This window comes from Panthera uncia (genome assembly GCF_023721935.1).
Source record: "Panthera uncia isolate 11264 chromosome A1 unlocalized genomic scaffold, Puncia_PCG_1.0 HiC_scaffold_17, whole genome shotgun sequence".
Lineage (NCBI taxonomy): Eukaryota > Metazoa > Chordata > Mammalia > Carnivora > Felidae > Panthera > Panthera uncia.
Genome location: NW_026057577.1, coordinates 60,335,299 through 60,362,659, shown reverse-complemented (window position 1 = coordinate 60,362,659; position 27,361 = coordinate 60,335,299). Strand labels below are relative to the sequence as shown.

Here is a 27,361-nt window from a genome sequence, read left to right as displayed (position 1 = left end):
CAGTATGGATGATACATTGGATGCTCATCTGACTCTTGGAGGACATAGGCTATAAACGGAGTCTCTGGCTTTCTTCCTTTTCTTAACATGGTAACTGGAAAGTAGTTGCTTCTACTAGGTACCCTCTTTGCTCCACCTCTTTGGCATGTCTCTATTCTCTGTTTTTTCCTTCCAGGGCAACCATTAATGTTTGGGTCCACCCCTCCTCTCAGCCTCATCCCTGCTTCCTACCCTTGGTTTGGTCTAGGAAAGTGTCTATAGCAGCAGGATTTGAGAAAGAAGAAAGAGGAAGGTAGGATAAATTTCCAAGTTAGCTGCTCCCTTGTCACTCTCATCATTCATGTGTCCCCAGCCCCATCATCTTGGTTTTATCTCAGTGTTCCCAGGAACCATTCCTATCCTTTATTGTTCTGTTCCTTATCCTTCAGTGTCTGACCCTGCTTTATGTCTCAACATCCATGGTTGATTTTAGCTCCAGACTGATATTACGGGAATGATCTACAGAACCTATCTTATATTCAAGGTATCCCCCAATTTCAGAGCAGCAGAGATGCTCCTAACATCTTAAATTGTGACAACATATTTTCCTACAGCAGTAATGTCCAAAATGTGTTTTGGGGAACTCTAGTTTTGGGTGTTAATATCTGTTACTCAGTGAAAGGGTTTCAAAGTCAAAGAAGGTTGATGAATTCTCAATGGAACAATTTTAAGCAGTTTTCTTTCCTGCAGAACTTCTTAAAGCCTTTAATATGCAAATGTACATTATGAATCTCTGAGTGGGATATATGATATGCTGTGTTTCCCAAACTTATTTGGCCTTAGAACTTTTTTTCCTTGAAACTTTCTTAAGGGAATATTGGTCTGTGAAACATACTTTGTCTTAAAGGAACATATTTAACTCTTGTGGGTTAGGCATAGGTTCTTATGAAATGACATAGGGGTCTATGGAAAATAGACATTACTGTTCTAGTGGGACAATGCATTCTAAGTTCTACAACTGCATTTTTGGAATACAGCAGGTTATGAAGTGGACAACAGCATGTAAGAGCCTTTCAGCTATGAACTTTTGTGACTGTTCCAAAAGCAGAGGCAGATGACCAAGTAGAAGGGATCTGGGATCATAGGTTAGAAGAGCCGGTATCTAGTTTCAACTTTACCACTATTGGCTGGGTATTCCTGAGCAACATTTAACATTGTGCCCTCAGTTTTTTCACCTATAAAATGGAGTGATTAATGATGGTGTTAAGATAAATAATACCTGTTTAACATCTCACAGGAATTTTAGGAGGATCTAGTGAGATGGTAGCATAAAAGCATTCTGAAAACAGTAGACTTTTCCTAGTAAGTACATATTAAAACACCTTATTAGTGCTTAAGTAGCTTGGTTTTGCAATAGGAACAAGTATACAAACCCATAGATAACTTTCAAACCTTTTTTTCCCCCAAACACTTCAAATTATTCTCCTCAACCCTGGTAATAACAAGTAATTCATAAATTTGAATTTCATTTTTTTTCTTCTTTCTAGATCTTCTCTCTGGTGAAGGGAAGTGTAGTGGTCAAGACAAAAATAAAATCAAGGAAGGGAAGTAGAAGTCCTCCATTTAATAAACTACATAACCAGTATAAGATAGATCATTGTCACATTTGGGCTTCAAGTGAGACCTGACTGATTTGGAAACAATGCAAGTGGGGCAAAGTCCATCCTCAGATTTTCAGGCAACTTTGGATCCAAAGTTATTAGTTGTCACTTAACATTCCCACTGACAAAAACAGCATGCCTCAACTGACAAAGCCTAAAATATCACCTGTGATATACCATGAACGTATCATTTCACAAAAAAGCAGGAAATATTAGTTACCACACTTGTCCACTATCTCTCTCTAGTGGTGGGGCAAAACATATATCACTGGGTCATGGGCAACAACAACATGGGTCTGTTTCTTGGTCTTCTCAGCTTTAGGACATAGAGTGATCTGTTAAATTATCACACTGCATTCTGGGTATTCTTGAGCAATATTCAACCTTCCTGCTTCAGAAACTTAGAGGAGGGGAGCTCTGAGTAACCTTTTAAAATATAATTTATCTGGAAGATTCTGGTATGTTAAGCCTGAGTTAGCAATTAAGTTTAATTCCTTGCTCTATGTGTTTGAAATGGAACCGGTTGCAAAAGTGAATGTGCTATGCTGACAAGTATGTCTTTTAAAGTAATCTCCATTGTTTATTACCCTAATGGTAGAACTCATAGATGATTCTAGGCAGGCGAATTATAAAGGCAAACATGCATCCAAGGAAGGGTGCTTCCTACCATAGTCACAAATGCATTTATGTTTAGTGGTTACTTGGGGAAAGGGAATTTCTCTGTAGATAACACAAATTAGCATCCAATTTAGAGGCATTTTCATTAAATTATCTGGTTGCTTCCTCTTATCAGAAACTGTACTTTGAATACTCCCTTTTATTTTTTTTCACTTTTATCATTTGATGTGAAGAAAGTAACATTTTATGAGCAAGCATGGCTTACCTGGGACTCCTAAATTGTTTTATTATATATTACTATCTTTACTTGTTGTCTTTCTTCTTAAACAAAGGATCTCCAAGAATATTATGCAAATTCATCATTAATATGAATAAATGGGGAACTATTTGTTTGCCATTTCATAGGTATAATTTACTCTTGGTTTTATCCACAGTGACTCAGTGTTAAAAAATGCTAACTAGAACCTAAGTACCCTTTACTTCTCTGCTTTAGGTTCTACTTTGGCCACTTCTTTATTTTTAAAAAAATTTTTTAAACATTAATTTTTTTGTTTTTATTATTTCTGAGAGAGAGAGAAAGGGAGACAGAATGTGAGTGGGGGGGAAGGAGCAGACAGAGAAGGAGACACAGAATCCAAAGCCGACTCCAGACTCTGAGTTGTCAGCACAGAGCCCAATGCTGGACTTGAACTCATGAATCATGAGATCTATGACTTGAGGTGAGGTCAGACACTTGATGGACTGAGCCACCTATGCTCCCCCTGCTTTTCTTTAATAATTTTAAAAAATTTCTATTTCTTATTTAAAAAAATTTTTTTAATGTTTATTTTTGAGAGAGAAAGACAAAGTGTGAGCAGGGAAGGGGCAGAGAGAGAGGAGACATAGAATCTGAAGCAGGCTCTGGGCTCTGTGCTGACAGCTCAACGTGGGGCTTGAACTCACCAGCCATGAGATCATGACCTGAGCCAAAGTCTGATGCTCAACCAACTGAGCCACCCAGGCTACAATTTTGTATTTTTTAAGTTTATTTGTCAATCTGTAGAGAGATAGAGACAGCATGAACAGGGAAGGGGAAGAGGGAGAGAGAAAAAAGAGAGAATCCCAAGCAGGCTCTGCACTGTCAGCGCAGAGCCCAATGTGTGGTTTGAATCACAAAACTTGAAACAAAGAGTTGGATGCTTAACCAACTGAGCCACTCAGGTGCCCCCCACCTTTTTTTTTTAAGTTCATTTATTTATTTTGAGAGAGAATGCATGTGTGAGCATGAATGGGAAAGGGGTAGAGACAGAGGGAAAGAGAGAATCCCAAGCAGCCTCCCCACTGTCTGCACAGAGCCTGATGCAGACTCGAACCCATGAACCGTGAGATCACAACCCGAGCCAAAACTAAGAGTCAGACACTTAACCTATCAAGCCACCCAGGTGCTTCCTACTTTGGCCACTTCTTAGCACATGCCACTAGTTCTAGGCATTAGGTTGAATTTTTCAAGAGTGAATTAAATAGCATACATTCCTTGTTGTGGTTAAGGATGGAGAGCAATTGAAACACAGAAATAAGATTGAGAAGAGGTGAGGGAAATAGGTTATTTCATCTTTCAAAGACAAAGTTCTGTGGAAGGAAGATTCTTGGTGCTCATCAGGAACACAAACCTCTATGTATGGAAGAATGGGGAGCAAAAGGAATTTCAATTATTTCTTCATGAAATCTGACCCAGAGTTGAACAAAGAGAATTTGAAAGCTCTTGCATATGCCATTTGTGGGGGGCTGGGAGGGGACATCATTATTTCCCCCATTTCTCTGGTATTGCTTGAACAAAAAGAATTATTGAAATTGAACTTGTTCAGGTTTTTTATAAATCAAAATGTCAACAAATACAAGCACTAGTCTAGTTACAACAAGAGACTGTAGTTTACAGAATAAAACTAACCCTGTTTCTTTTTTTTTTTTTTAAGCTCTACAAAGAACACATTGTTTATTCTTGTGTAAAAACGTCATGTAAAGAAGCTCTCTGTCAGGTAGTCTATTTTTATTTAGTTGTTTCATAACTCAATTATCATGTTCCCCTCTGCCTAATAATTAGCATATGCATAGTAACAAGGCTTGAAAACCTGTTCTTTTCCCCACTGTGTGTCAGTTATATTTCCAGGGTGTTTGGAGAACGGGTTGTGCCTGTGTAGGTGAGTCGTCTTTCCCTGCTGCTCTGGCAGCTTGCCCCCGTGCAGTGTTGAGGGTCAGCTTTTGGAGAAAGTCCCAGCCAGAGGCCTGAGCAGGGACTTCCTGCCATCTGGAACAGTCTGGAGCACAACGAAAGATGTCAGCAAGAAGTGCTCAAATGACTCCTCTCCAGCTCCCTGGGGATGAGCAGTATTTCCCTCAGTTCCATGATTGGGGAAATTTAACCATCACTACCAGTTATTTGATGCACACATTTTGAGCTCTGTATTTGGTTGCCTTCCATGTTCTGGTTTTTCTGGCTGCTTATCACCTTTCGGATACTTTTTCTATGTTTGAGGAATTCCCCATAGCATGAGTCCTGCCTTCCCACCGCATAAGGCCCAAATGCGTTTTCCCAGCTTCTTTTATAGCAACGGCGCACAAGTTACGACCTAGGCTCAGGCAATCCACCTTGCGTGTAGGAGAAATTGTTTTGAAAGAGAACAATGAGAGGAAGTAGGTGACTTACAGAATACACTTTCTGGCAAAAGTGGCAATGGAGGCTTCTGGCTTTGGAGGGAGGACAGCAATGGAGGTTCTGGCATTCAATGTCCAGAGCTAACAGTGAACACTGAGATGATGGAGGTAGGGCCACAAGGGTCTTCTATGGCAATTGTGATGGATGCAGTGTTAAGATCTTCTCTGCAATAATTAAAAAGAATTAAAAAAAATTTTTTTTTAACGTTTATTTATTTTTGAGACAGAGAGACAGAGCATGAACAGGGGAGGAGCAGACAGAGAGGGAGACACAGAATCTGAAACAGGCTCCAGGCTCTGAGCTGTCAGCACAGAGCCCAACGCGGGGCTTGAACTCACGGACTGTGAGATCATGACCTGAGCCGAAGTTGGACGCCTAACCGACCAAGCCGCCCAGGCGCCCCAAGAATTTTCAAAGACATCTAATGTAATTGCTGATTAGACACATACATTCTGAAAATCAAAGCAGTTAATTTGATTAGTGGATTTTTTCAAAGCTATGACAACTTTTAGGAATGACAACTTTGAAGTGCATTATTTTCCATAGGCAAGTAATATAGTTCGTGAGGAATAAATTCCAAGACCAAGGTGTTTGTGAGAAACTAGTGAGGGGTAGTTACTCTTCACATGTTTTGGGAGCATATTCATTTAGTTTGCATATTGTCATTTACCCATTTCAGAGCTCCCTTCTCCCTCTTCTTCCACCTTCTTCTCACATCTATATTATTGCTCTAATCTGGTTTTATTTATCTTCTTCTCACATCTATATTATTGCTCTAATCTAGGGTTGGATGGACAGACATTCTCTGGTATATAAGAAGGAATGCAGAACCCCACTAGTTGGGGTAGATAGAGGGGTTACAATGAAAGAGGAAGATAAAGGGGTGCCTGGGTGGCCCAGTCAGTTGAGCGTCGACTTCGGCTCAGTTCATGATCTCAGTTCGTGGGTTCGAGCCTTGCAGCAGGCTCTCTGCTGACAGCTTAGAGCCTGAAGCTTGCTTCAGATTCTGTGTCTCCCTCTCTCTCTGCCCCTCCCAAACTCACGCTCTGTCTCTCTCAAAAATAAAGAAACATTAAAAAAATTTAGAAAAATAAAAAAAGAAGAGGAACAGAAAAACCCATCCAAATCAATAGAAATATATATATTTTGAAGTAAAGGCTATTTATTATTTATTTTCTAAATAGTTTGCATAATGTAAGAAAAAGTGATATTTGTTAAGAATAGGTCAATTAGGTTTAAAAATGTAAGTCATTATTGGCCCATGGTAATGGGTCATGACCACAGTTGACATTATGGAAATAATAGGCAGACCCAAAGTTTGAAGACATGCTTGGACAATATTAGTAGGCTCCTTCTTTTCAGGGAAAAAAAAATCATTATAAAATATTTTCTCAGCCAGAATGACACACTACAACTGTATTACTACTGCAACATGACAAATTTATGGAATCTAAATCAGTAAGTTTTAACCATAGAGATAAATTCTGAGGGATGAGGAATTTATGAACTCAGTGCATAGTCCTAAATTTTAGGAATTACAATGAAAGATCCTATTTTCTGCCCCTCACTCTGCCATAATGTTGAAAAAGACTGATATTCTAAACTCTGATGAGCCATTTTTTTCTTTAGTCATCCTATTGGCTTTTAAAATTATCTCCCCTTCCATCTTGTACCTTGTGGCATAATTTCAACATGATAGTATTCCTGTTATGAGTACTGTTCAATTATTAGTGACTCAAGCAAAGAGAATTTAAATGCCTTCATAAAGGTCCCTCAGGTAGGCTGTAACTGACTGGATGGAGAAAGGAAACCACAGTTGACTTGCATAGTTCAGGAGAGCTCTACGCCAGTTTCTAATGTGCTAGATTTCATGAAGTGATGTAATTGCTTAGTATATTTTATTAAATCTGTGATTTTCCACTGTACATGTAGAAAGGTAAGATAGCAATATCCTCACATCATTTTTTTTCTTTTTTTTCTTTTAATTCCCACTGGTATTTTATTATTAATAAATAATTTTAAACTCAGCTTTCAATTCTTTTCTCATTTTTCTATAATTCTGAAAATAGCACTTATAAGGGTAGGAGATCTAGAGACATGGTTGAGGTGATGTAGGTATGCAGACTTAGTTCTACCAAGGCCAGGAAGATGGCCTGGTCTGTCTTCAAGCTCTATCCAAACGTTGGTGTGCAGGTGTGGCATCCACAGAGGTCTCCTTTCAAAGAAGGACCTGATATCAAGGGGGAGTGCCAGCATCTTCAGGGGTTTCCTCAGCTGCTAAGAACCACCTCTCCAGAGATCATGTCCTCCCTAAGGCAGCTCTCCTCAGATGAGTGAGACTAGGGCATAAAAGCCAGGCCATTTTGGCAGGGCCACAGGAGATCTCTCTAGAGATCTGCAGTATATTGGCTGAGGCTTTGTAAGGCCTGCACTGGGGCTGGCTTCTTCCTTTACACAATCCTACTTCTTCCCCTCTCCTTTCATAGAGTTGGTGCCTAGTAAACATGGTGTATTTCATACTCATCTTAGACTCTGTTTTTAGAGAACCTAACCTTCAACAGCAGGCAAGTTCTATAGGACCTGGAAGCTTTTCCAGTCAAGGTCTAAATGATCTAAGCCAGAATTTTGAAATGTTCCTTATCCTGAATCTATCAATGTATCTATGTAACTTTAAAAAAAAATGTTAGTTTATTTTGAGAGATAGAGCACCAGCAGGGGAGGGGCAGAGAGAGAAGGAGAGAGAATCCCAAGCAGGCTAGGCGCCCATCAGCACAGAGCCTGATGTAAGGTTTGATCTCAAGGACTATGAGATCATGACTTGAGCAAAATCAAGAGTCAGACACTTAACCAACTGAGCTAACCAGGTGCCCCCTGTGTATCTTTTTTTAAAAATAATTTTTCTTTTGGGGCCCCTGGGTGGCTCAGTTCGTTAGGCATCCAACTTTGGCTCAGGTCATGATCTCACAGTCCATGAGTTCGAGCCCCACATCAGGCCTGTGCTGACAGCTCAGAGCCTGGATCCTGCTTCAGATTCTGTCTCTCTTCTCTCTGCCCCTCCCCTGCTCATGCTTTGTCTCTCTCTGTCTCAAAATAAATAAATAAATAAATAAATAAATAAATAAATAAATAAAAATTTTTCTTTGGTTTGGTTGTGGTTCTAATTTTTGGTTTATTTTTGTCTGTTTGGGAGTCTGTTGGGAGGAATTCTAGGAAGCTCTTTATACATTAGAAACCTGAAGAGAGGGGCACCTGAGTCATGCACATGCTCTCTCTCTCTCTCTCAAAATAAATAAACTTAAAAAAAAAAAAACCTGAAGAAAAGAAATAAAAATGCTGATTTCCTCGACAACTTCCATTGTTATTGAAAAGATGTATTCTCACTGAAAAATAAAGTTGGTTTTATCATATTAAGTATTTTATAGGACACATTTAAGTAAGTTAAAGGACTTGTACATGCAGTATATGGAGTAAACTGTCCTTGTCTATGTGAAAGATATGTGAAGATGGTCAAATAGATAATCTTTGCCCGATCTTATGAAATGTATACACAGTAGTCCCAGTTCTCCTTTTTCTCCATCTCTATGTCATATGTGATTCTCTCTTCTCCATCCCTTACTGCACCTAGCTTGGGTCCTTTCTGCATCAGTTACCACCTGGATCCTTGTAATAACCCCTCCACTTCCCTGCCTCCATTGACTCTCCCATCTCTCCTTCACACAAAGGTCAGAGTGATTTTTCTAAATTACAAATCTGATCAGGTAATTCCTCTGCCTAAAATCCTCTAGTGGCTTCCCAAGGCTACTCAAGGATTTAAAGCCCAGTCTTTTTCATAGTGCTCATACAAAACTCTTCATGAATCAGTCTTTGCTGACTCGCCAGCTTTATCTCCACAACTATCTCCAGTCTTCCCACTACAGGCAAATTCCTTGTAGCTTCTGGAATGTGCATGATCTCTCTTCCCTTTCTGACTTAGTATATGTAGCTCCCATTGTTGAAATGCCCTTCCCTGTGTTATTTTTTAGGTTGTTGTTATTATTATTATTATTATTTTAATTTAGCTAAGCTTTATTCCTTAGTCCAGGCTCCTCTCACCTGTCAAGCAAACTCCAGGTAGAAGTAGTCCTCCATGACCCAGAATACCCAGTGCCACTAACATCCTTCATAACACTTAAAATGCCATATTGAAATATAAGGCTGGTATACTTCTCTCTAGATTATGAGCTCCTCAAAGAAACTTTATATGTGCATCCTCAGCACTTAGCGCAGTGCCTGGCTCATGGTAAGTATTTAGCAAAGCTTTGTGTCTTCCTTTTAAGTTCTTTACGGTGGCTACTGCTTCTAACAGATTCTTCCATCATCCCCACCTATTGCTTAGCAAAATACTATGTTGCTCTATACTACATATGGTAGGTGTTCAATGAATGCTTGTTGAGTGGATGACTATACTGCTACTGTTTTAAGTATTACCATTCTACCTTTAACAAATGCTTAAAAGATTCCAATTACCAGGAGTAGCTTAGAAAAACATTTTAAGTGTTGATTGACCAGTAGAAGTCTCTGAAGATTTTATTTCACTCTAGAGCAGTTGTCTAAACCATGAACTACAAGCTAATAGTATTCACAGGAGAGAGACTTTGTCTATTTGCCTAGACCGTCTGTGATATTAGCTATGCAAATAAATATTTTGATTGTTCATTTGGGAGAAGAGGATTACTTGATGACGGTCTTGAAGTATATGCAGGCTTATTATGAGGAGGAGGATGACTTAATTTTTTTCCCATTGCATTGCCGATTCAATGAGGAAAAGAACTTAACATTGTATTAACAGTTAAAGATAAGAGTTTCTTCACTGGGATTAAGGAACACTGTGGAACATCCTTCTTTGCAGATTTGACTAAATGACATCAAAATTCTTGTTTTCACCCTTGAATCCATGAAATTTGGAATGACGTCATCACAGTGACCAACTGCAACCAAGACAGAAGCTGTTGAATTTGGCATCATGTTTTCTAGTTACTAAATTCAGATAAGAGATAGCAGATGCATGCTATCAATATAGGACCATCTTGGGCTCTGCTAAAGAATCACAATTATTATCCTTACAGTTATACTCATTTCAGAGATGAGACCCAGAAACTGTTAAGTTCTAGTAAAAGGCCACTTATTATGTGTGATATAATTATAAGAGCAGAGAATGTCTTTCAAAGGAGTTAAGAATTGGATAGGACTAGGGTAAGTCATGCAAGGCAAGAGGAAATCATAGTACTCATGATATGATATGAAATAATACAGTGTTGACAGATGTGCCAGGTATATTTGAAAAGTAACAGACTACATAGGGCATGCCCCAACTCTGAGGAAGAAAACATTCGCTAAGCACATATGATATGCCAAACTCTTTGCTAGATCCAGTATGTGCATTTTCTCATTCACTCCTCATTATAACCCTAACATACAGTAGTAACATCTCAGTTTGCAACTGATAAAACTGAGACACTGAGAAGTTAAGCGACTTGGCTAAGATCACACAGCTAATAATGAAGCAGGGAATCCAAATCCAGGTTTTTAGACTGCAGCTACTGGAACTAAAATTTAATTCCAGAAACATTAGTAATCATTTCCCAAAGGCAAAGTAGAAACTGGGGTAGGAATTGTAGGGCTTGAAAGCAGGGAAACATCTTCTTCAACAATATATTCATATATTCATATAAGGCTCATATAAGGCTCAACATGTAGGTATTCTATAAGCGTCTGTGAATGAAGAGGCTGTTTTCAAGGAATATATACTCTGGTAGGGAAGACAGACATGCATAAATAACTACAACATAGTGAAGGCTGTAGGTACTGATGGATCAGATTAGATTAAAATCTGAGGGGAGAGAAAGTTATCCTATAGGCAGTGAGGAGGCATTAAGGTTTTTGAGTAGGAGAGTAACATAATGAAAGCTTATTACTGAAAACTAATCTGCTGACTATGTGCTACTTGTTTCCTTATTGTCAGCAACATTAAGCCACTTGGAACTCTAAGTAAGTTACATCTGTGGAGATACAAAAGAGGAGAAAATACTTCTCTCTCTCATGTCCTGCTCACCAAGATTCTGCTAAATTGATTTAGATGCTGGAACAATAAATTGGAGTAAGAGCAGAAGCCTAAAATCTGAAGGTGTGCTGGTACTCTCTGTCTAATCACTATTGTTTCTAAAAATATAAGGATCCCCTGCATTGGAGCGGTAGGGCAGAGGGCTGGAAAGATTGCATGTTGCAAATATCTAAGTGAGCTAGGATCTGAGGTTACTCATGTATGACTGTTTTATTAGATTCATTCATTCATTCATTCATTCATCCATCCAGTCAGTCCATGAACATTTGTTTAGTGAGCGCTGCTGGGTATCTGGTACTGTTCCAGGTCTTAAGACATAGAGATCTAGTATGAGAAGAAGGATAAGACCACTGCCCACATGGACTATGCAAGCCAACAGAGTAATTCAAATCATGGACGTCTTCAAATATGACATGTGATTAAAAAGAAAATAAAACAGAGCAGCAGGAGGAACAGTGACTGAGGATGGGGGAATAAGCACTTTAAAAAGGACTCTTATAGAAAACCTTTCTGTGGAAATGACATTCCAGCAGACTTAAGTATGAGAAAAAAAACCCAGCCATGCAAAGAACAGAAGGAAGAACGTTCCAGGCAGAGGAAACAGCCAGGGCAAAGGCCCTGAGGTTGAAAGTTAGAGGAAGAGATAGCAGAAGTTGTGGCCTTTTGTTATTAGCCACATTCAGAACTCTGAAAAGCATATCTGAAATACTTCCTTTTCAAATATTACACCACTAAAATATTTTAACAATTAATAATTTGATGATTCTCATTATTAGCTTTCTTCTTAATAACCAATTAAAAATTTCCATCTGAAAAAATAGATACTAAAAATATTAATTTGAGTAAAATGACAAACAACAAAAAGGAAATAGAGGTCATAGATAATAAGGATGAAGGATTTCAGAAGATCACCTTGAGGAGTGGGGTGGTGGTGACGGTTGGAAATGAAAGGCTGAAAATCATGTACTATTTATTAATTTAATAAATCTGTCTTGATGTCAATGTAATCGAATGTTGCCACAAAATAATGGTCTCCTGCTGCTACATAAATGTTGAGGCCAAGCTCTGATGTTTATTTTCAAGACAGGAGACATTGATCCTTCACTAATAGAATATTACAAGTTTATTTCTATTATGCTAAGTAACCAAAGTTGATTTCATTGTTTGATTTGATGGATGTTGGTGCTGTCAGAGTTCAGAATGGTCTGGGATTAGGAGGCCAAAAGGATGAATTTTTTTCCCCCTAATTAGGCATCCTTGGATTTCATTCTAACATAAAATCAATAAAGGAAAATTTTAGGGATACTTAGTCTCTGGGATCTTTCTTCTGATGCCCCAGGGATTCTAACTATTTGGCACAAGATTGTTTTCCCCTGGGACTAAAGATACTCTAGAGCCAGACAGTGAGTGAATTGGATGGGGGCCCCACCCAATTGGAAAGGCAACAGGAAAAGTGATGAGAGGAAAAAGACATCTACAACAATAGAAGGAGGAAGTGAAGCCAAAAAAACAAAACAAAACAAAACAAAACAAAGAAGCGAAGGAAAGGTAACATGAAATACAATAATCTACCAGGAAACAACCCACACTGGGGGGGGGGAAATCCCAAAACAACAACAAAAAACAACCCCCAAAGGAATCGCAATCTACTTATTTAGATGCAGGGAAACAGTTTGTGATCATTTCCAGAGGTAGGGCACATATTTATAGTGATCCAGTGACTGGATGGTGATGTGACCCAGTGATCCAGGTCTCCCTTAACCTAAGCAGAATGTGAATTAAAACAGATCTTGGTTTTCGGGTTTTATCCACTACAGATCTCAGAGCCACCTAGATCTGGGAAATGTGATTCACTGAAAGAGAAATGAACAAGGTGAAGATTGGAAAGAAGACATGAATTGAGCAATCTAGTAGGAATACAGAGAATATGTATCTCTTTTAAATATCAAAAGAGAAATAGATTCATACCAAATCACTTCTTCTTTTAATATCCTACAATAAGCCAAGGTATTTACTTTACAATAGTCAAAATGGGAGGAAATGATGTACTTGATAAAGTCCAAGGCTGAAATAAAGCAGGGTGTGGCTTCGTGTTTCTGATTTTGCCTAATCAGGACGTTTAGGTTTAAGAACAGAATTCACTGCTGCTTACCTTGCTGAAGTAAGATTCCATAAACCCTGCTTGAGTGGTCTTGCCTGTATTTAATCCAACCTGAATTCACAAAGAAGCTTGCATTTCTAGAATTGAGTACATGAAAGAGTAAATATTAAGGGGCAAGAGTGGTTGGAAGGATCTCTGTATTGGATTCTGAGAAGGCCTGAACAGATAGGCTGCATGGATGTGAATTACAATCCCATCATTCACTAGTTGTGTGAACCAGCAAAATATGTGAATAATAAAACCTACCTCTAAGGATTACAAAGATCACTGAGCGAGATACTCTGTGTAAAGCACTTGGCGCCCGGCATATCATAAAGCTTGATAAATATTAGTGTTGTTAATACCTAAGAAGTCTGTGATGTGGCTTGCAAGAACTGAAATTCTTGCATAGTTGAAGTTGAACCATGTAACACTGTTAAGCAGTCAAACATTTTTGACTTACAAAAATAGCAGTTTCATATATTTTCAATCTAATATGTTTCCATGAAACTTCCCTATTTCTCTCACCTTTGTCCTTTTGTCAGGGATTGGGGGGAAAAGAATGGGAAGAGGGAAGACAGAACAGGTAAAAGAAGGAATGGAAAGATGGGAGGTTATGTGGTAAAACCCTTTGGAGCAACCGACACAGGCTAGAAGCTGCAGAGATGTAGTTCTGTTGCCCATCTCTTCCCCCTTTCCTCCGCCTCCTCTCACAGCCCTTTAGTGAAGGTCTTTAGAAGGTTCCTGAGACATGTATGTGACATATGCCTCCTTGTGCCACAAATGACAAATGCTCCTTTAAAATGAAGAAAACAACCAAACTAGCCAACAGAGCTGGTACCTCCTAAAAGGACACAAGAGCCAAGGCAAGAACAATGGAAGCAGTGCAAGAAAGTTGGGATATGGGGATAACTCTTCCAGAGGGATGGGTGAAGGTATCCAGAACTGGATTCTTCCTTGGCCACCCTTCCCTGCAGACTACCTACTTTCATTAACAGAGTGAGCTGTTTGTCTACCTCCTTCCTAGAAGAACCAGACAGAAAAGCCAGAGTAAACATATACAGTATTGCTAAAGCCTCTAATTTCTGGGCACCTCAGCCTCAAACACCGTGCCAAAGAAGAATATTCCATGGGTCAGCGTCCTTGGCCACAATTCTCCTTAACTCAGAGCAACGAACTTAGCAAAGCAACAACTTTAGCCCTAAGTAGTGTTCATAGGACTACAGACAGTGATCAAGGTTATCCTCAAAGAAGTAAAACTCCCATGAGTGTTAGAGGGAAGACAGGGTAGAAAGTAAGCACAGAGTAGTAGCAGACCATATCACAAAAATGTATTCTTTCTTAACTTTCTTAACACTGGCCCCCAATACCGCAGACAACTTGGATCTTAGAAGCTGAGTGAGGCTAATGGAGATTTGCCATGCAGTAGTCAATAGCTCAGCACCATGTGGCAGGGAATCTGTCTATCCTCTGCTTCAAGAATTTAGGTCCAAGGAAAAACACCTGGAGAGTTTGAAAAACTGATGATAACAAGATTATAGAATTATGTGTCTGACGAGGAATCTGGTTTATACATGTATAATCTAATGATGATGATGCTAACAGGTAGCAATTGCCACCACAGAATACTTACAAATCTCCAAATACTGGAATATATAGAAGGAGCCCAACTGGTTTCAAAGACTTTTTGAGCACACCAAAATAAATAAAATGTAAGTACCTTCTGTATCTTTGACAAGTATACATGACCCTGCTTATTATTGGCAATGGCTATATTCAGCACCTTTTTTTTTTTTAATGTTTGTTTATTTTTGAGAGAGAGAAAGAAAGAGCCTGAGTGTGTGCAAGTGGGGGAGGAGCAGAGAGAGGGAGAGAGAGAATCCTAAGCAGGCTCCTCGCTGCCAACACAGCCCAACACAGGGCTCAATCTCACAAACCGTGAGACCTTTACCTGAGCTGAAATCAAGAGACACTTAAGTGACCAGGTACCCCAATTCAGTCCTTATCTTAAACATATTTTTAACACAGCTAAAGAGGTTAAAATATGTATCTTAACCCCTTATAGTCAAACTATTTCAAGATAAATAAAATATAATAGTGGAATAATTTATTGCCTTCTTTTTTTTGACATACTTCGTTGAGAGGACCCAATAATGTTGGAAAATAATGAAAAACAAATGAGTAGTTATTTTTCCCCCTATGTTTCCATTTCTAACAGGAGGAAATGACACTGCCTGGAATGTTCACAGCCTCCTTCATGAGACTGGGGCCTTTGTCAAATCCAAGAGTGCAAAGACATCATATTGGCATAATCTTAGTAGGTGAAAAACCATTGTGAAGATTTAGGAATGCACTGAAAAAATAGTAATACTTTTGAATAAAGAACACTCTTTGGCATACTTTCTATTACATAACTTTCAACATTTAATGACAAAAAGCCAGCCAGTGAATACTGCAACACTCGGGATTTGTTTTGCAAAATGTGCTAAAGTGTGTGAAATTGCAATATGTGGTAGCCCCACTTTTTTCATTTTTCATCATCTTCAGCTTATGTGCAATTTTTCATATCAGGATTATTTTTTTCTAAGTTATTAAATTTGAAATCTTGATGGTGCTAAAAAAGACTAGGATGAGAGATGGAACAGTTTAGAACTGTAGATCTGTACAGTAGATCTGTACAGTCTCTCCTAACCCATTGGTAAATGTTTATGTATAGCTAAATTGGGATTTTAAAAATCTAGGGCAATAGGTTAAGAAAACAGTCATTGCCTCAGATTAACTGATGTTAAACCAATAACAGTGTGTCAAATAATGTTAATTTGAGGCCCCATTTCATTTATTATTCTGGTATAAGAGACCACGTTGCATAGTATTACAGTTGTAATGACTCTATTCATTCAATTACTTTGGTACATGGCATGTAAGCAGTTTGTGAATCTAAGCATGCTAGTCTGTTCTGCCTGGGAGTGAAGTTTCATACAGTAGTTTGAGTGACAAACATCTCAGAGCTTGCTCACATTCCTCTGTGGAATAGTCACTTCTGAGAGAAAGAGGTGCGGCTCCGTGGTCTGAGAACAGTACTGTCAGCCAGGAACACAGAGTTCTCATCCTGGAACGAGTTCTGTTCTCTTTATGGATCAGATCATGCTAATAAATCTTTCTAGGACTCAGTTTACCCAGTTAAAAAAGCTGGTTAGGAAAATCTAATTAACAGGTATAATGACTATTCATGAACAGATATCTGTTAAATGATTTGAAATGAAAAGTGATATGAATGTAAGATATTTTTCATAAACTAGTTTATGAAACAAATTAATAATAGAAAATTTTCGGCCTTTGAAAAAATTACCCCAGAACAAGAAAATTAATTTTAATACATTTCAATGTTTATTTTAATTTTTCTAAACATTTTCTACTCTAAATGTTTTTTTTTAAGTTAACATGCTAAGTATACTCTGTGATGCAAATAATTAAATTCACCATTAGTTTCTATTTAAACTTAAAGAGGTAGCCTCTTTGTTCTATATAGCAAAGGGAAATCTTTTCTAAAGTTCCATGCACTATAAGAATATAGACATTATTAACCTTAATGTTTTATAGAAAAAATGAGGATCAAAGAAATGCATAGTTAATCTAGAGCAGGGTGGTATACAAACTGCCTATTTTAAAATGATAAAGACTTCCAAGAATAAGATGCAATTTCCAAAAAGAGAAAATTGTGCATTTGTACACAAACAAAACCAGGGCAGGAGAGAAAGACCTAATGATTGAGTAATTGTGGTGTTCTATATCTGAAAGAATAAAGAAAAAAAAAACCCTCAAATACATGTGTTTCATTCTGGTGGCTCAGCTAGTCAGCACTCTTTCTCTCTTCCAGCCCCCCCCAGATTAATCAGCCTTATGTGTGAGGTTAAAAAAAACGATTAACTTCTAAAAAATATATTGTGGTTATTTACAGGAAGACTTAAATCTCCTGTCTTCCCCTTTCTTAAAAATGAAAACAAACAGACAATGGATCTTCAATTCTATGTCTGGGATCTCAAATTTGGCTGTGAATATGTGTTTCAAATCTCATTAATTACAATATTGGCCCCACGAGATACAGTTGCTGATGCAAAGAACACTCTTTGTACTCAAAATAATTTGAACAAGGGCAAAGAAGCATTTTATTTACATGTGTAAACATTAACAAGAAAATAAAATAGAGATGGTTCAGATAGCTGCTGAGATGTTTTAATGACAATTGATTTGATTACTACTGAAGCTTTAAGGTTACCGCGTATAGGGATAGTCATGTTTTCACTTAGTGTATTTGTTGGATAATAACATTCTTGTAAAGTTAACTCTGACATTAACTTGGCAAGTTCTGAACTAAGACCTTTTCGCATTTTATTCTTTTTGGATACTAAGACCAACCATATTATTCTGAATTCCACGCCCTACTGTGCAGATTTACAATTTATTTATTTCTTAAATATCAGAAAATATGCCATTACTCAAAGGACTTTTCCATGTAATAAATGTGGGTGAAAACCAATCAAATGAATACATTGCAGCAGTAGACAGGAAACAGCTTCTCTTGTTTTCTTTTCTCTTTAGGAAATAGTAAATTAAACCATGGCTATTCGTGGTCTTGTGCTATAAGATCACATGTGGTCATACATTTTCATCCTATTAACAAATCTGTTGGCTCAGTGGGTAGAAAGTAAAGTCCACTGTAAAGATGTCTTAATGCCTTATGTAGGGAGGGTCATCTGCTGTGTATAGCCACAACCTAAAAATCTTGCTTTGAGATCTGATTGTGTTTATTGGCTGTCTTTAAATGGACATTGAAGAGCAGAGTTAAGCAGTCCTAATTACATATAAGAATCACTTGGAGCTTACAAAAAAATACAGAGGCCAGGGTCCATCCACAAAGTTTCTGAGTGAGTTAGTTGAGGGCGGTGGGGGGCGGGGGATGTCCCAGAAACTTGTATTTAAAACCAAACCAACAAAACCCAACAAAAAATAAATCCTCTTAGGGCAATTTTAACGTGCCATGACTGAGAACCATAGAGAATCCCAACTCTAGTGCAAGGATAATAACGAATTTGTTTTTAGATAACAGTACAAAGCCCACTCTTGATCTTTAATGGAAACCTTACCTTAGTCCAGGTGTGGGCATGGATTAGCAGCTGCCATAGCTCCATCCTTGACAGCATTCTCAAAGCAGTCCCTTATACAAAGTGTTCTATGGGTCATGGAGCTTTGAGATGCTAATTTTCTGGGTTAAAGCCAATGAAAGTTGATAACTGAACAACAAATTATATATGCTAACTCTGAAGGTAGACTCTGTAAAGAGTGGCAGCCTTACACACATGTGAGCACTTTGAGCAAAAGTTCATTAAAAGAGAGACTTACTCAGCATCACTCCTTCCTGTTCTTCTGAGTCCATGAATGTCATGTCTCCACCACCAAATCACTATAGTTCATTGTAAACAGAAAGGGGGATTTTGAATTAGAAATGGCAAATTACTTCTCTTGGAAATTAATCAACGTAAGCCTATGTGATTTCTCACTTTCTTCATTCTTCTATGGGATGAATTTTTGTCCTTTTAATAACAGCACTTTTTTCTTGCATCCTTCAATAGTAACTTAGGTCCTTTATTGTTTTTGCCATCTTTTGCTATCATATTCTATGGTTTCATTTAATCCTATTTCTTTTATTCTTCTTTCCTACCTTTTTACACTTTACCTTTTCCAATTAAAAAAACAAAACACAAAAACTTCTCTAACACTAGAATAGCGGGTCCTTCTTCATTTTCCCCAGTTTTTGATTTGTTTGGTTGCCAATCTGTTTTCTGGGTCTCTTTCTCTATTACTAACTGCCCTTCCTTAACCTTCTGTTGATGTTTCATTCCTATCACTTGCTGATGTTGGTCATAAAGCCCATTTCTTTCCATTCCATTTATCTTTGTATCTCCATAAGCATTTTTAGGGTCCTACTACTAAAAGCTTAAAGCTCTATGTGAGAAACAGAAAGGTAGCTTTCCCCATTTAAATCCTATTTCCTCTCCCCTCCCATAGCCGTTCCATGTCTATTCACCCTTTCCTGATGTTTCCCCCAGTCTGACCCCCACCTGCACCCCTCTTCCTCTGTCACTCCCTATTTGATGCCCATGTCTTCTTTCTAACCCCATTTGCACTCTGATTTTGCATCCAAGGATCTCCACAAGATAAAGGATGGAGTTCTATCGGGAACCAGATTGTGCTACAGAAACTTTCTGCACATTTACTGAAATGGGATTAGGGGCTTTGATCCAGAAATATTCTCAGGCAGCCTTTCAGCTCTGGCACAATTTTGTACACCTTGAAGGAGGGTTGGGGCCTACTCTGATGGACAACAGCTGAGCTGTCTTTAAAGGCCTTCTGGGGCCCTTTCCACTTCAAAGGTTAGGACGAGTAGGCATCACTGGCCAAGGCTGGAAAACCAGGCCAGGTGGGAGTGCCTGGGGCCCTTTTATGCAGCATTTCTGGCAAGGGAGCTGTTGCACGGCGTGCCACAGAGCTTCGAGGGTCCCGTGCAGGGGCCAGGGTAGAGGGCCAGTGAGTCCCCAGGAATCACTGGGCCATTTTGGGAGAGGGAGGCTCACCTCTAAAGAGGGGAGGCAGGCCTGAGGCAGGGTGTTCCCCAGGGAAGCAGGGTGCGGCCCCGGGGGCGAGGCGACGCCACCCCAGCGGCGCCCGCCGAGGGCGGGAGGGACAATCTCTATCCACGAGGGAAGGCGAGACGCTCTGGGTCGCTCAAACAGAAGGTCCAGGGAACTGCGCGTGTGTCCCCTGCCTGCGGCCCTCTGGGAGCAGGGCGTGGTGGGGGGACGGGGGAGGGGGGTCGACACCCCAGGGAGAACGGCTGAGGGCTGTAGAGATCAATCCAGGGTACTGGCGCGGGGTCACAGACAGGAGAGGAGCAGGAGAGGGGGCTGGTGGGGGCTCCCACGAAAGCTGGGGCCGTATGTCTGTCTGTGTACTCGGCGGGCGCCCCAAAGTCTGGGGCCGCCACGGCTCCAGCTCCGCCGGCTCCTACCAGCGATTCCAGGCCGCACTTTCCCCTCCTCCCGGCTCCTTCTCTCCAGTGAGGAGCCGAGCGCGGGCGGCGCGGGGGGAGGGGCGGCGGCAGAGAGAACAGCCAGTTGTTTAAAATCCTTCTAGAGCAGTTTCTAATTCCCCCCTTGCGCCGGGGTTCGGAGGGGGGAGGGGGGAAAGAGAGCGGGAGGAGGGAGGAGAGCGGAGAGGGAAGGAGGGAGGGAACCCGGGAGGGAGGGAAGGAGGGAGGAGACTGCCGCTTAGGCTGTAGCCGCCACCGCGCGCTTCGGCAGGCCGGAGGGAGGAGGAGGCCTGTCAGTCTCGCGCGTTGCCTGGGCGAAGGGGGCGGAGCTTTAGCGTGGGGCGGCCAATAGTGGGGGTGGCTGCGTGGGTCGCCATGGGGACGGGGCTGTTCCCGGGGAGGCTGTGATGGGTTGACAGGTGCGTGACAGTGGGAGCTGCTCTCGGCACAAGCATGTACGGCAAAGGCAAGAGTAACAGCAGCGCCGTCCCGTCCGACAGCCAGGCCCGGGAGAAGTAAGTGTCTCCGCTTCTCACCCACCTCCGCCTTCACACGCGCGCACACACACGCACGCACTCGCACACTCTCTTGGAGACACACAGACCCAGACACTCTCCGCCCGGGGAGAGCCGGGGGTGGGCTGGCAGGGGGAGGGGTACGCGAGGTGGGGGCGTGCGGTGCGGGGAGCGGCTGTTTCCCAGGAGGTGCTCGCGCGGGGCGGGCGGCCTTGGGGGGCTGCCGGCGGGAGGGAACGAGTGTGCTGGGGGGCGGTGGCGGTGCTGGTGCCGAGGACGGAAACTTGTTTGGGTGATTGGGGGAAATAACCTACGGGTTCACCTCCTCACAAAGTAACTTTAGAGCTGGGGTCCGGGGCTGCGGGGACCCAGAGCGCTGCCGAGGGTCGCGGAGGGGGCGGGAGGGGGCAGCTGCGTGGAGGAGGGCTCGCGGTGGGAATGTGGGTGTTTGGAGCGGCGGGCTGGGGTCGGGGCAGGCAGCGCGAGGGGCGCTGCGGCCGGGGCTCCGGCGCCGGGATTTGGGGCCGGGATCGCCGGACGAGTCGAGGGCGGCGGTGCCGGGCGCGCGGCGGGCGGAAGCCGGGCGCGGAGCGACCGAGCGGGGCCCCGCGGGGCGCGGAGACGCGCGCTGGGCGCGGAGGGCGTGTGCGGGCGTGGGCTGGGTGGGCGTCCGGGCTTTTTCCAGCCCGCGGAGGGACTGGGGGTTCGTGGTGCCCCGTGCCTAGCGGAACCCGGGTGGTCGGGCGCCGCTGAAGTTTGGGAGACTAAGAAGGACCGAGTTCTTGGGGGAGGAAAAGTGTGCTGGCGAGGAGCGGGATCTGCTGGAGCAGGCTGGTGTTTCTGCCTGTCGCAGCAGACCCAAGTCCGTGGCGGCGGCTGGAGAACTTTTTTTGGAGATTTGCCGTCTCCCTCCCAAACGTCTGGGGGCCGCGGCTGCCTCGGCACCCGGCGGGGCGGCCCCCGAGGGGCGGTGGTCGTGGGGCGCGTGGAGTGGGAGTTGTGTGAGCTGCAGCGGCCGGCGGGAGGAGGTTTGTCTGGGGGTGCGCTAGGAGCAGTGGTCCGAAAAGGGATTTGCCGGAAGGGGAGAAGCGTTGAGTGGGGAGACACAGGTGTTAACTCCGGTGGGAGCCCAGAGGAGGCCTGCGAGAAGAGAGCCCCTCCCGTCCTGGGATGCCACCGTCACGGCACACTGCGAAGCAGGGCTGTTTGCTGCTATTCTTACGTACTTGTAACGGTGATTTGGTTGTTACTAAAAATGAGAGCGAATAGTAACTGTGACCACTGAGGAAGAACCCCTCTTTTCTGTGCAGCAGATAAGTGACTCCCAGTAACCACCTCCACTCTGAGGTTTGAGGCTTATCCTTGTCATTGAACGCGCTCTGCCTTTCCGAGGGGGTTCAGACTGGGGGAAAAGTCAGAGAGCATCTTTCAAGAGCTACTTTGGTTACCTTGCGCTCGGAAGTAGCTGCCTGAATAAAAACCCAAAACTGAGACGACCGAGTTTCTCTCCTTGCTTTGGGGAGTTAGTAGGCTTCTGAAAGTTTCTTTTGCCCTAGGGATGGGAACGTTTCCTAATCTTCGTGTTGGCAGCAACACACACAATTCCCGTAGGATTTAGGGGTGGCAGGCCTTGATGTAGCAAAACAAACAAAATTAACGGAGCGATGCTGGTTTTGTTTTGTTTTCCAGAGGTATTTTCTGAGGAGATAGATTTAGAATTTAGTTGATGTGCCATGAAAAATACAAAAGACAGTATTATAGCCTTGTTAAGAAATAGCAGTTACTAGAACTTAAGTTTTGAAATAACAGCCCAATTTATGTGCATTAATCATTTGGTTGTAATAGACCTGAAAAGATAAAAACAAGATGTTTTAATGATTACAGAGTATTGGGATCTCATATTACTGAGAGTGAAGGAATTGAACTGTATTGAGACCTTTCGGGGTGGTTGAATTTTAGAGTCAAAGTAATGTTGGATTTTAGTTAGATTTCCAGGAATAGTTGAATCTAATCTGTATCCTGATAGCTTTGTAAAAAAAAAAAAAAATTATCTGAGATAAAAATGAGAATGTGACGTATCTGTGGTCCTTTCTAGCCTAATTCTGTGATTCTGCCATGAAAAATAATTGCCACTTTTGCTGTCCAATCTACCAAACTGAACACCAAGTAACATCTACTCTTGTAAGCAAAGTGGTGAGGGTTCTGCTAGATGGTGCTATTTGATTTAAATATGTTTCTTCCATTCATTATAATTGGCAGCAGGAATCCTGGACTAGCTTGCCTTATGAACTATATATAGATGAAGAGGCCACTTTTGGGGAACTGACAATGACTGCTCTGAGTTAATTGTTATTGCATTAATTTCTGGGTGAACGCTGTTTAAATCTAAGACAAACATTGAGGTAGATTCTATTTCATACAATAAACTTAGTTTCATTTTGATGAGAGCATTGATTTGATCTCTCAGTTTTCCCCTTTATTATTATTCACTTGGGACTTTAATGGCACTGTTCTACAACAGTGTGCTAACTTCTGAAGATAAGAATCTTGAAGTTGTCTTTAAAGTGGATATTACCAGATTAAAAATAAAACATAAGGTGGCATATTTAAAAGGTAGCTGAGCAAAGAAGAGTTCTCTTTTAGTAAGGAAATTAGAATTGTTCTGATCTTAAAAATCACAGACATAATTTGTTTTTCAGTAATAAATATGTAAGTATTTTAATAAAAACATTCTAAAAAATGAGTTAAAATGAATAATGGGATGTATATGAAAATACTGGGTTTGTAATGTGTCAGGAAATGTATTTTCTAATGAGTTCATGGCCTGATAGCTGACAACTGCTTATTATATCTTTGCTTTCTCTTTCATTAAGAACCCACTATATGGAATACTTGAAATTAATTTGTAGGTTTTATATAGCAGGTGTAGTTTCAGTATATAGTTCTGAACATAAAAATGGCCAGAGTCAGGTTAATTATTTTGTTGTTTTAAAGATGGGACAGATCATGTCTGTACAAAGATTTTGCTTAGGTTTAATTGTAGATGGAGTGATTGAAAACCCTTGGTGGGAGGTGGGATGTTTGTATAGAAATTTAAATTCTGATCCTGTTAGGTCATTTCCCACTTTAGCAGGCTTTCTTTGTAACACTGATCACAATTGTAATTAAGTAACTATGTAATTGCTTGCCTAATGTCTGGCTTCCTCTAAAATGTAAGTTTTTTGAGGGCAAGGGATGATGCTTCTAATTTCTTCTCTAAGGTATCCTTGACATTAAGAATAATGCTTTCATATGTCTGAAGCACCAAATAAATACTGTTGAATAAATGAAGACGTTAGACTCAAAGGAATTTCTTTCAGTGTGGAAAAAAAAATTATTTCAGTGACCTCCAAAATAGGGACTTTGAAAGTTTGAGTTCCACATTCTCTAGGTTAGTTGTATTTCAAACATAGCCAGTGGCAACAAAACAGTAATTATTATTTATTTCTTATTCTATGTGCCTGTCGCTGTGCTTGGCGCTTTTTGTATATTTTCTCTAATTCTCCCAACAATTCTGCAACATAGTAGTGTTTTTTGTTTTGTTTTGTTTTTAATTAAATAAGAAGACCCAGGGACACATTGCTAGTTGGGTTTCCAACAACGATTTCTCTAACTTTAGAACCTGTGGTTAAAGCTGAAAGATACATTTTTCAGTGTACCAGATTGCCTTCCTGATCTAGGGTAGAATGCTACAGGTTTAGAGAACAGTATTACATAATCATATATAACACACTTTAGAGAATTCACATATGAATTCTCAACCTTAGGTGCACCTTGATGCTTATAACTTCCATTTTGACAGACTGTGGGCAAGGCATAGAAATTTTAAGAGTAAAAAGTCGGAAGCCTAAAATAATGAAAGATGCTTGTTCATTTTTTTTTCATCTAGGAATTTTGTTTTACCATTCAAGTTTTGAGATAAGACATTGTAGCTGTGAACAATTGGTGTATGAAATGTTACTGAGCTTTAAGCCCCACTGTATGCCACATTGCCACTAAAAGAATAACTGGCACCTGTAAATAGATGATTAGTGATACTACTCTCTTCGTAAACTAATTTTATCTTATAAAATTATATAATAGAACAGAGAGATGAATCTTCTATAAAGCAAAGTTGAGATGCACATACCAAACAATGACATCATATTAAGTAAACTTGTGAGAAACTACAGAAATCAAACTATGCATCTAACCTGAGTCTCTGTCTGAAAAGTAACTTTGGTTTTTCAATTATGAATCTTTTTTTAGTTGAATATACCAAGAAACAAATACCATATGCTCATTTTTAAGTGGTTAAAGTTTAATGAACATTTAAATACTGCTCCATATAGTGAAGTGTTTATAGGAGTTAGTCTCTGTTAGCATCATTTTATTCCCCTCTTTTTTTTTTTTTTGTTACTCCCCTAAAAAAATTATAAACTTTTTTTTTCTTTCTTCCTTTCTGACAGAAATAAAGTTAAGACAAGTGAAGTTATACAAATCTCTTCAGAAACTTGATTGATGGGCAGTTAACATAGTTCAATCAAGCCTTTTGGGGAATGAAATTTTCTGTATTTTATTGACTCCCCCTTCCCAATCCTCAGGATGTTTCTTCCAGATACCTATGAGAGTTTTTCTTTTGATTGATCTCTTTTCCATTATTGTAGGAAAATCTAAAAACCAATTTTTGAAGGAACAAACCTAAAGAAAAAAAATATGTAAGATGTTGAGAGTTAAAATTTAGTATTGTTTATCCAGAAATTTATTTTGGCTCTTAGAAATAGTATTAATATTGTAATGTATGTTTTCACTGCAACGTGAAAAGTTTATTCTCAGTCTTTAGAACCAGTTCGCCATATAAAACCAAATCAGGATGAAAACATCGTTAAATTTTAGTTGCTCTGCAGTAGTGGACCAAATGTGTCTCACATTCTCAATTATTACTAGAAAAGAGAATTATGTTGTTTTAAAATTAAAACACATTCTGTGGGTAGGGGTTGAAATACCTAGGTTGCGGTTTATTAACATTTCAACCCAATAGGTTAGAGTTAAAAGTAAACTTTGGGAAAAAATAATTTTGAATTTAGAATCTTTTTTTTCCATAGAGATCACAACTGTTACATTAATGTTGGGGCTTAGGATTGAGGGTTAATGTACTGGATTTAGAAGACATGATCGTACTTCTCAGAATATATAGCTTAAAAATATGTAGTGAAGATAATTATAATTTTATTTTTGAAATATGTAGTGATATTCTCTACTAGGGTAATGTACATTATTGCTTTGACATTGGTATGGGAATGATGAAACATTTGCATGCTGGTGACGTTAGTTTGTAATTGTAATACGTGAACCTCTGTAAACATGCTAAAATGTTAATTTTATTAATAACTTATTGTTTCCCTAGGGAAGGACTTAAAATAGCATTGGAGCCATAGAATAAGATATATTTGTTAATACCTGAAGAGAGTTTGGAATAAAAAATAAGTGCTTGGATTTAGATTTTAAAATTTGCTTATCCAATTTTGTATATATTTTACATATTTAACATCTATTCATGTAAGGTTTTGTTAACATCTGTGTATAACTTCATATGACTAGGACTGTAAAAGTTATTTGACTGTTATACCAAAATCCTATGTGTACTACCAAAATGATCTGAAGAGTGGTCCATCAAAATTTATGTCTTGTTTTCAGTAATGGTAGAGTAATAGTAGAAGCTATTCTTACCTCCCCCAAACTGTTTATCTTATTCACTGTGTGAGGACATTGAAAAACAGGTGGAAAAATGGTCCAGCCAGGGAATAATAGGGTTTTTCCAGGTGACTTTTAATAGCTTTGCAGGCTGTCCAAATTTATGGTTGGTCATAATGGGTAACTGGTAATTTTTGTCAGAGTAAGTTAATAAAGATTTTTGAAAAGTGGAGCTAATAATGTTATTGGAATATTGACACAACTAAAAATTTATCTGGACTCAGAAGCACCTGGACAGTTCCGACGCAATGAAAGAATTAATATTCATTTCTTGTTCATCTTTAAAAGAGAAACTTCAGTTGGTGTCACTTTTAGTAGTCACGAAACTACTCTCACATTTTACTTTAAGAATTTTGATGATTCTATTTCATTTAGGACCTAAACAGCTTTCCAGCAGTAATGAGCCATCATAGCATTTCACATCACAATTCAGCTGGAGTGAGCTTGAACCAATGACCTGGCAATCTCCTGTTTTTGATCTGCATTAATTTTGCTTCATGGAATATCATATAAATAGTTCGGCACAGAAAAAATTGTAGAGACTGATGTATAATATTTTATCCTTTTTTCCCTATTTTTAAGGATTTTTTTGTAATTGTAAGTATAAGACAGTTTTAATACCTATTATAGTTTTAAAATAAAATTTGTTTATTGAGAGAGACAGAGAGGGACTGAGGGGGAGAGAGAGAGAGAGAGAGAGAGAGAGAGGGAGGGACAGAGAGAGAGGGGGAGAGAGAGAATCCCAAGCAAGCTCCACACTGTTGGCACAGACCCCGATGTGGGGCTCCATCTCATGA

The 27,361-nt window shown here is 40.0% G+C and overlaps 1 protein-coding gene and 1 long non-coding RNA gene across 3 annotated transcripts in view; one reads left to right on the top strand and one right to left on the bottom strand.

The window, feature by feature from the left end:
* Positions 1-20,528, bottom strand: part of LOC125935795 (uncharacterized) — a 31,203-nt gene extending 10,675 nt beyond the window's left edge. The window contains exons 1-2 of the long non-coding RNA XR_007461793.1: positions 19,823-20,528; positions 18,591-18,651 (exon numbers count right to left, since the gene is read on the bottom strand). This is a non-coding gene — a long non-coding RNA (uncharacterized LOC125935795). The remainder of the gene's footprint in view (positions 1-18,590; positions 18,652-19,822) is intronic.
* Positions 20,529-20,654: 126 nt separating this feature from the next.
* The window catches only part of SSBP2 (single stranded DNA binding protein 2), a 314,003-nt gene continuing 307,296 nt past the window's right edge, over positions 20,655-27,361 (top strand). For both annotated transcript variants that reach the window (XM_049649739.1, XM_049649745.1), the window contains exon 1: positions 20,655-20,792. In XM_049649739.1, the coding sequence (XP_049505696.1) occupies positions 20,731-20,792 (62 nt within the window). In that variant the 5' untranslated portion in view covers positions 20,655-20,730. The remainder of the gene's footprint in view (positions 20,793-27,361) is intronic.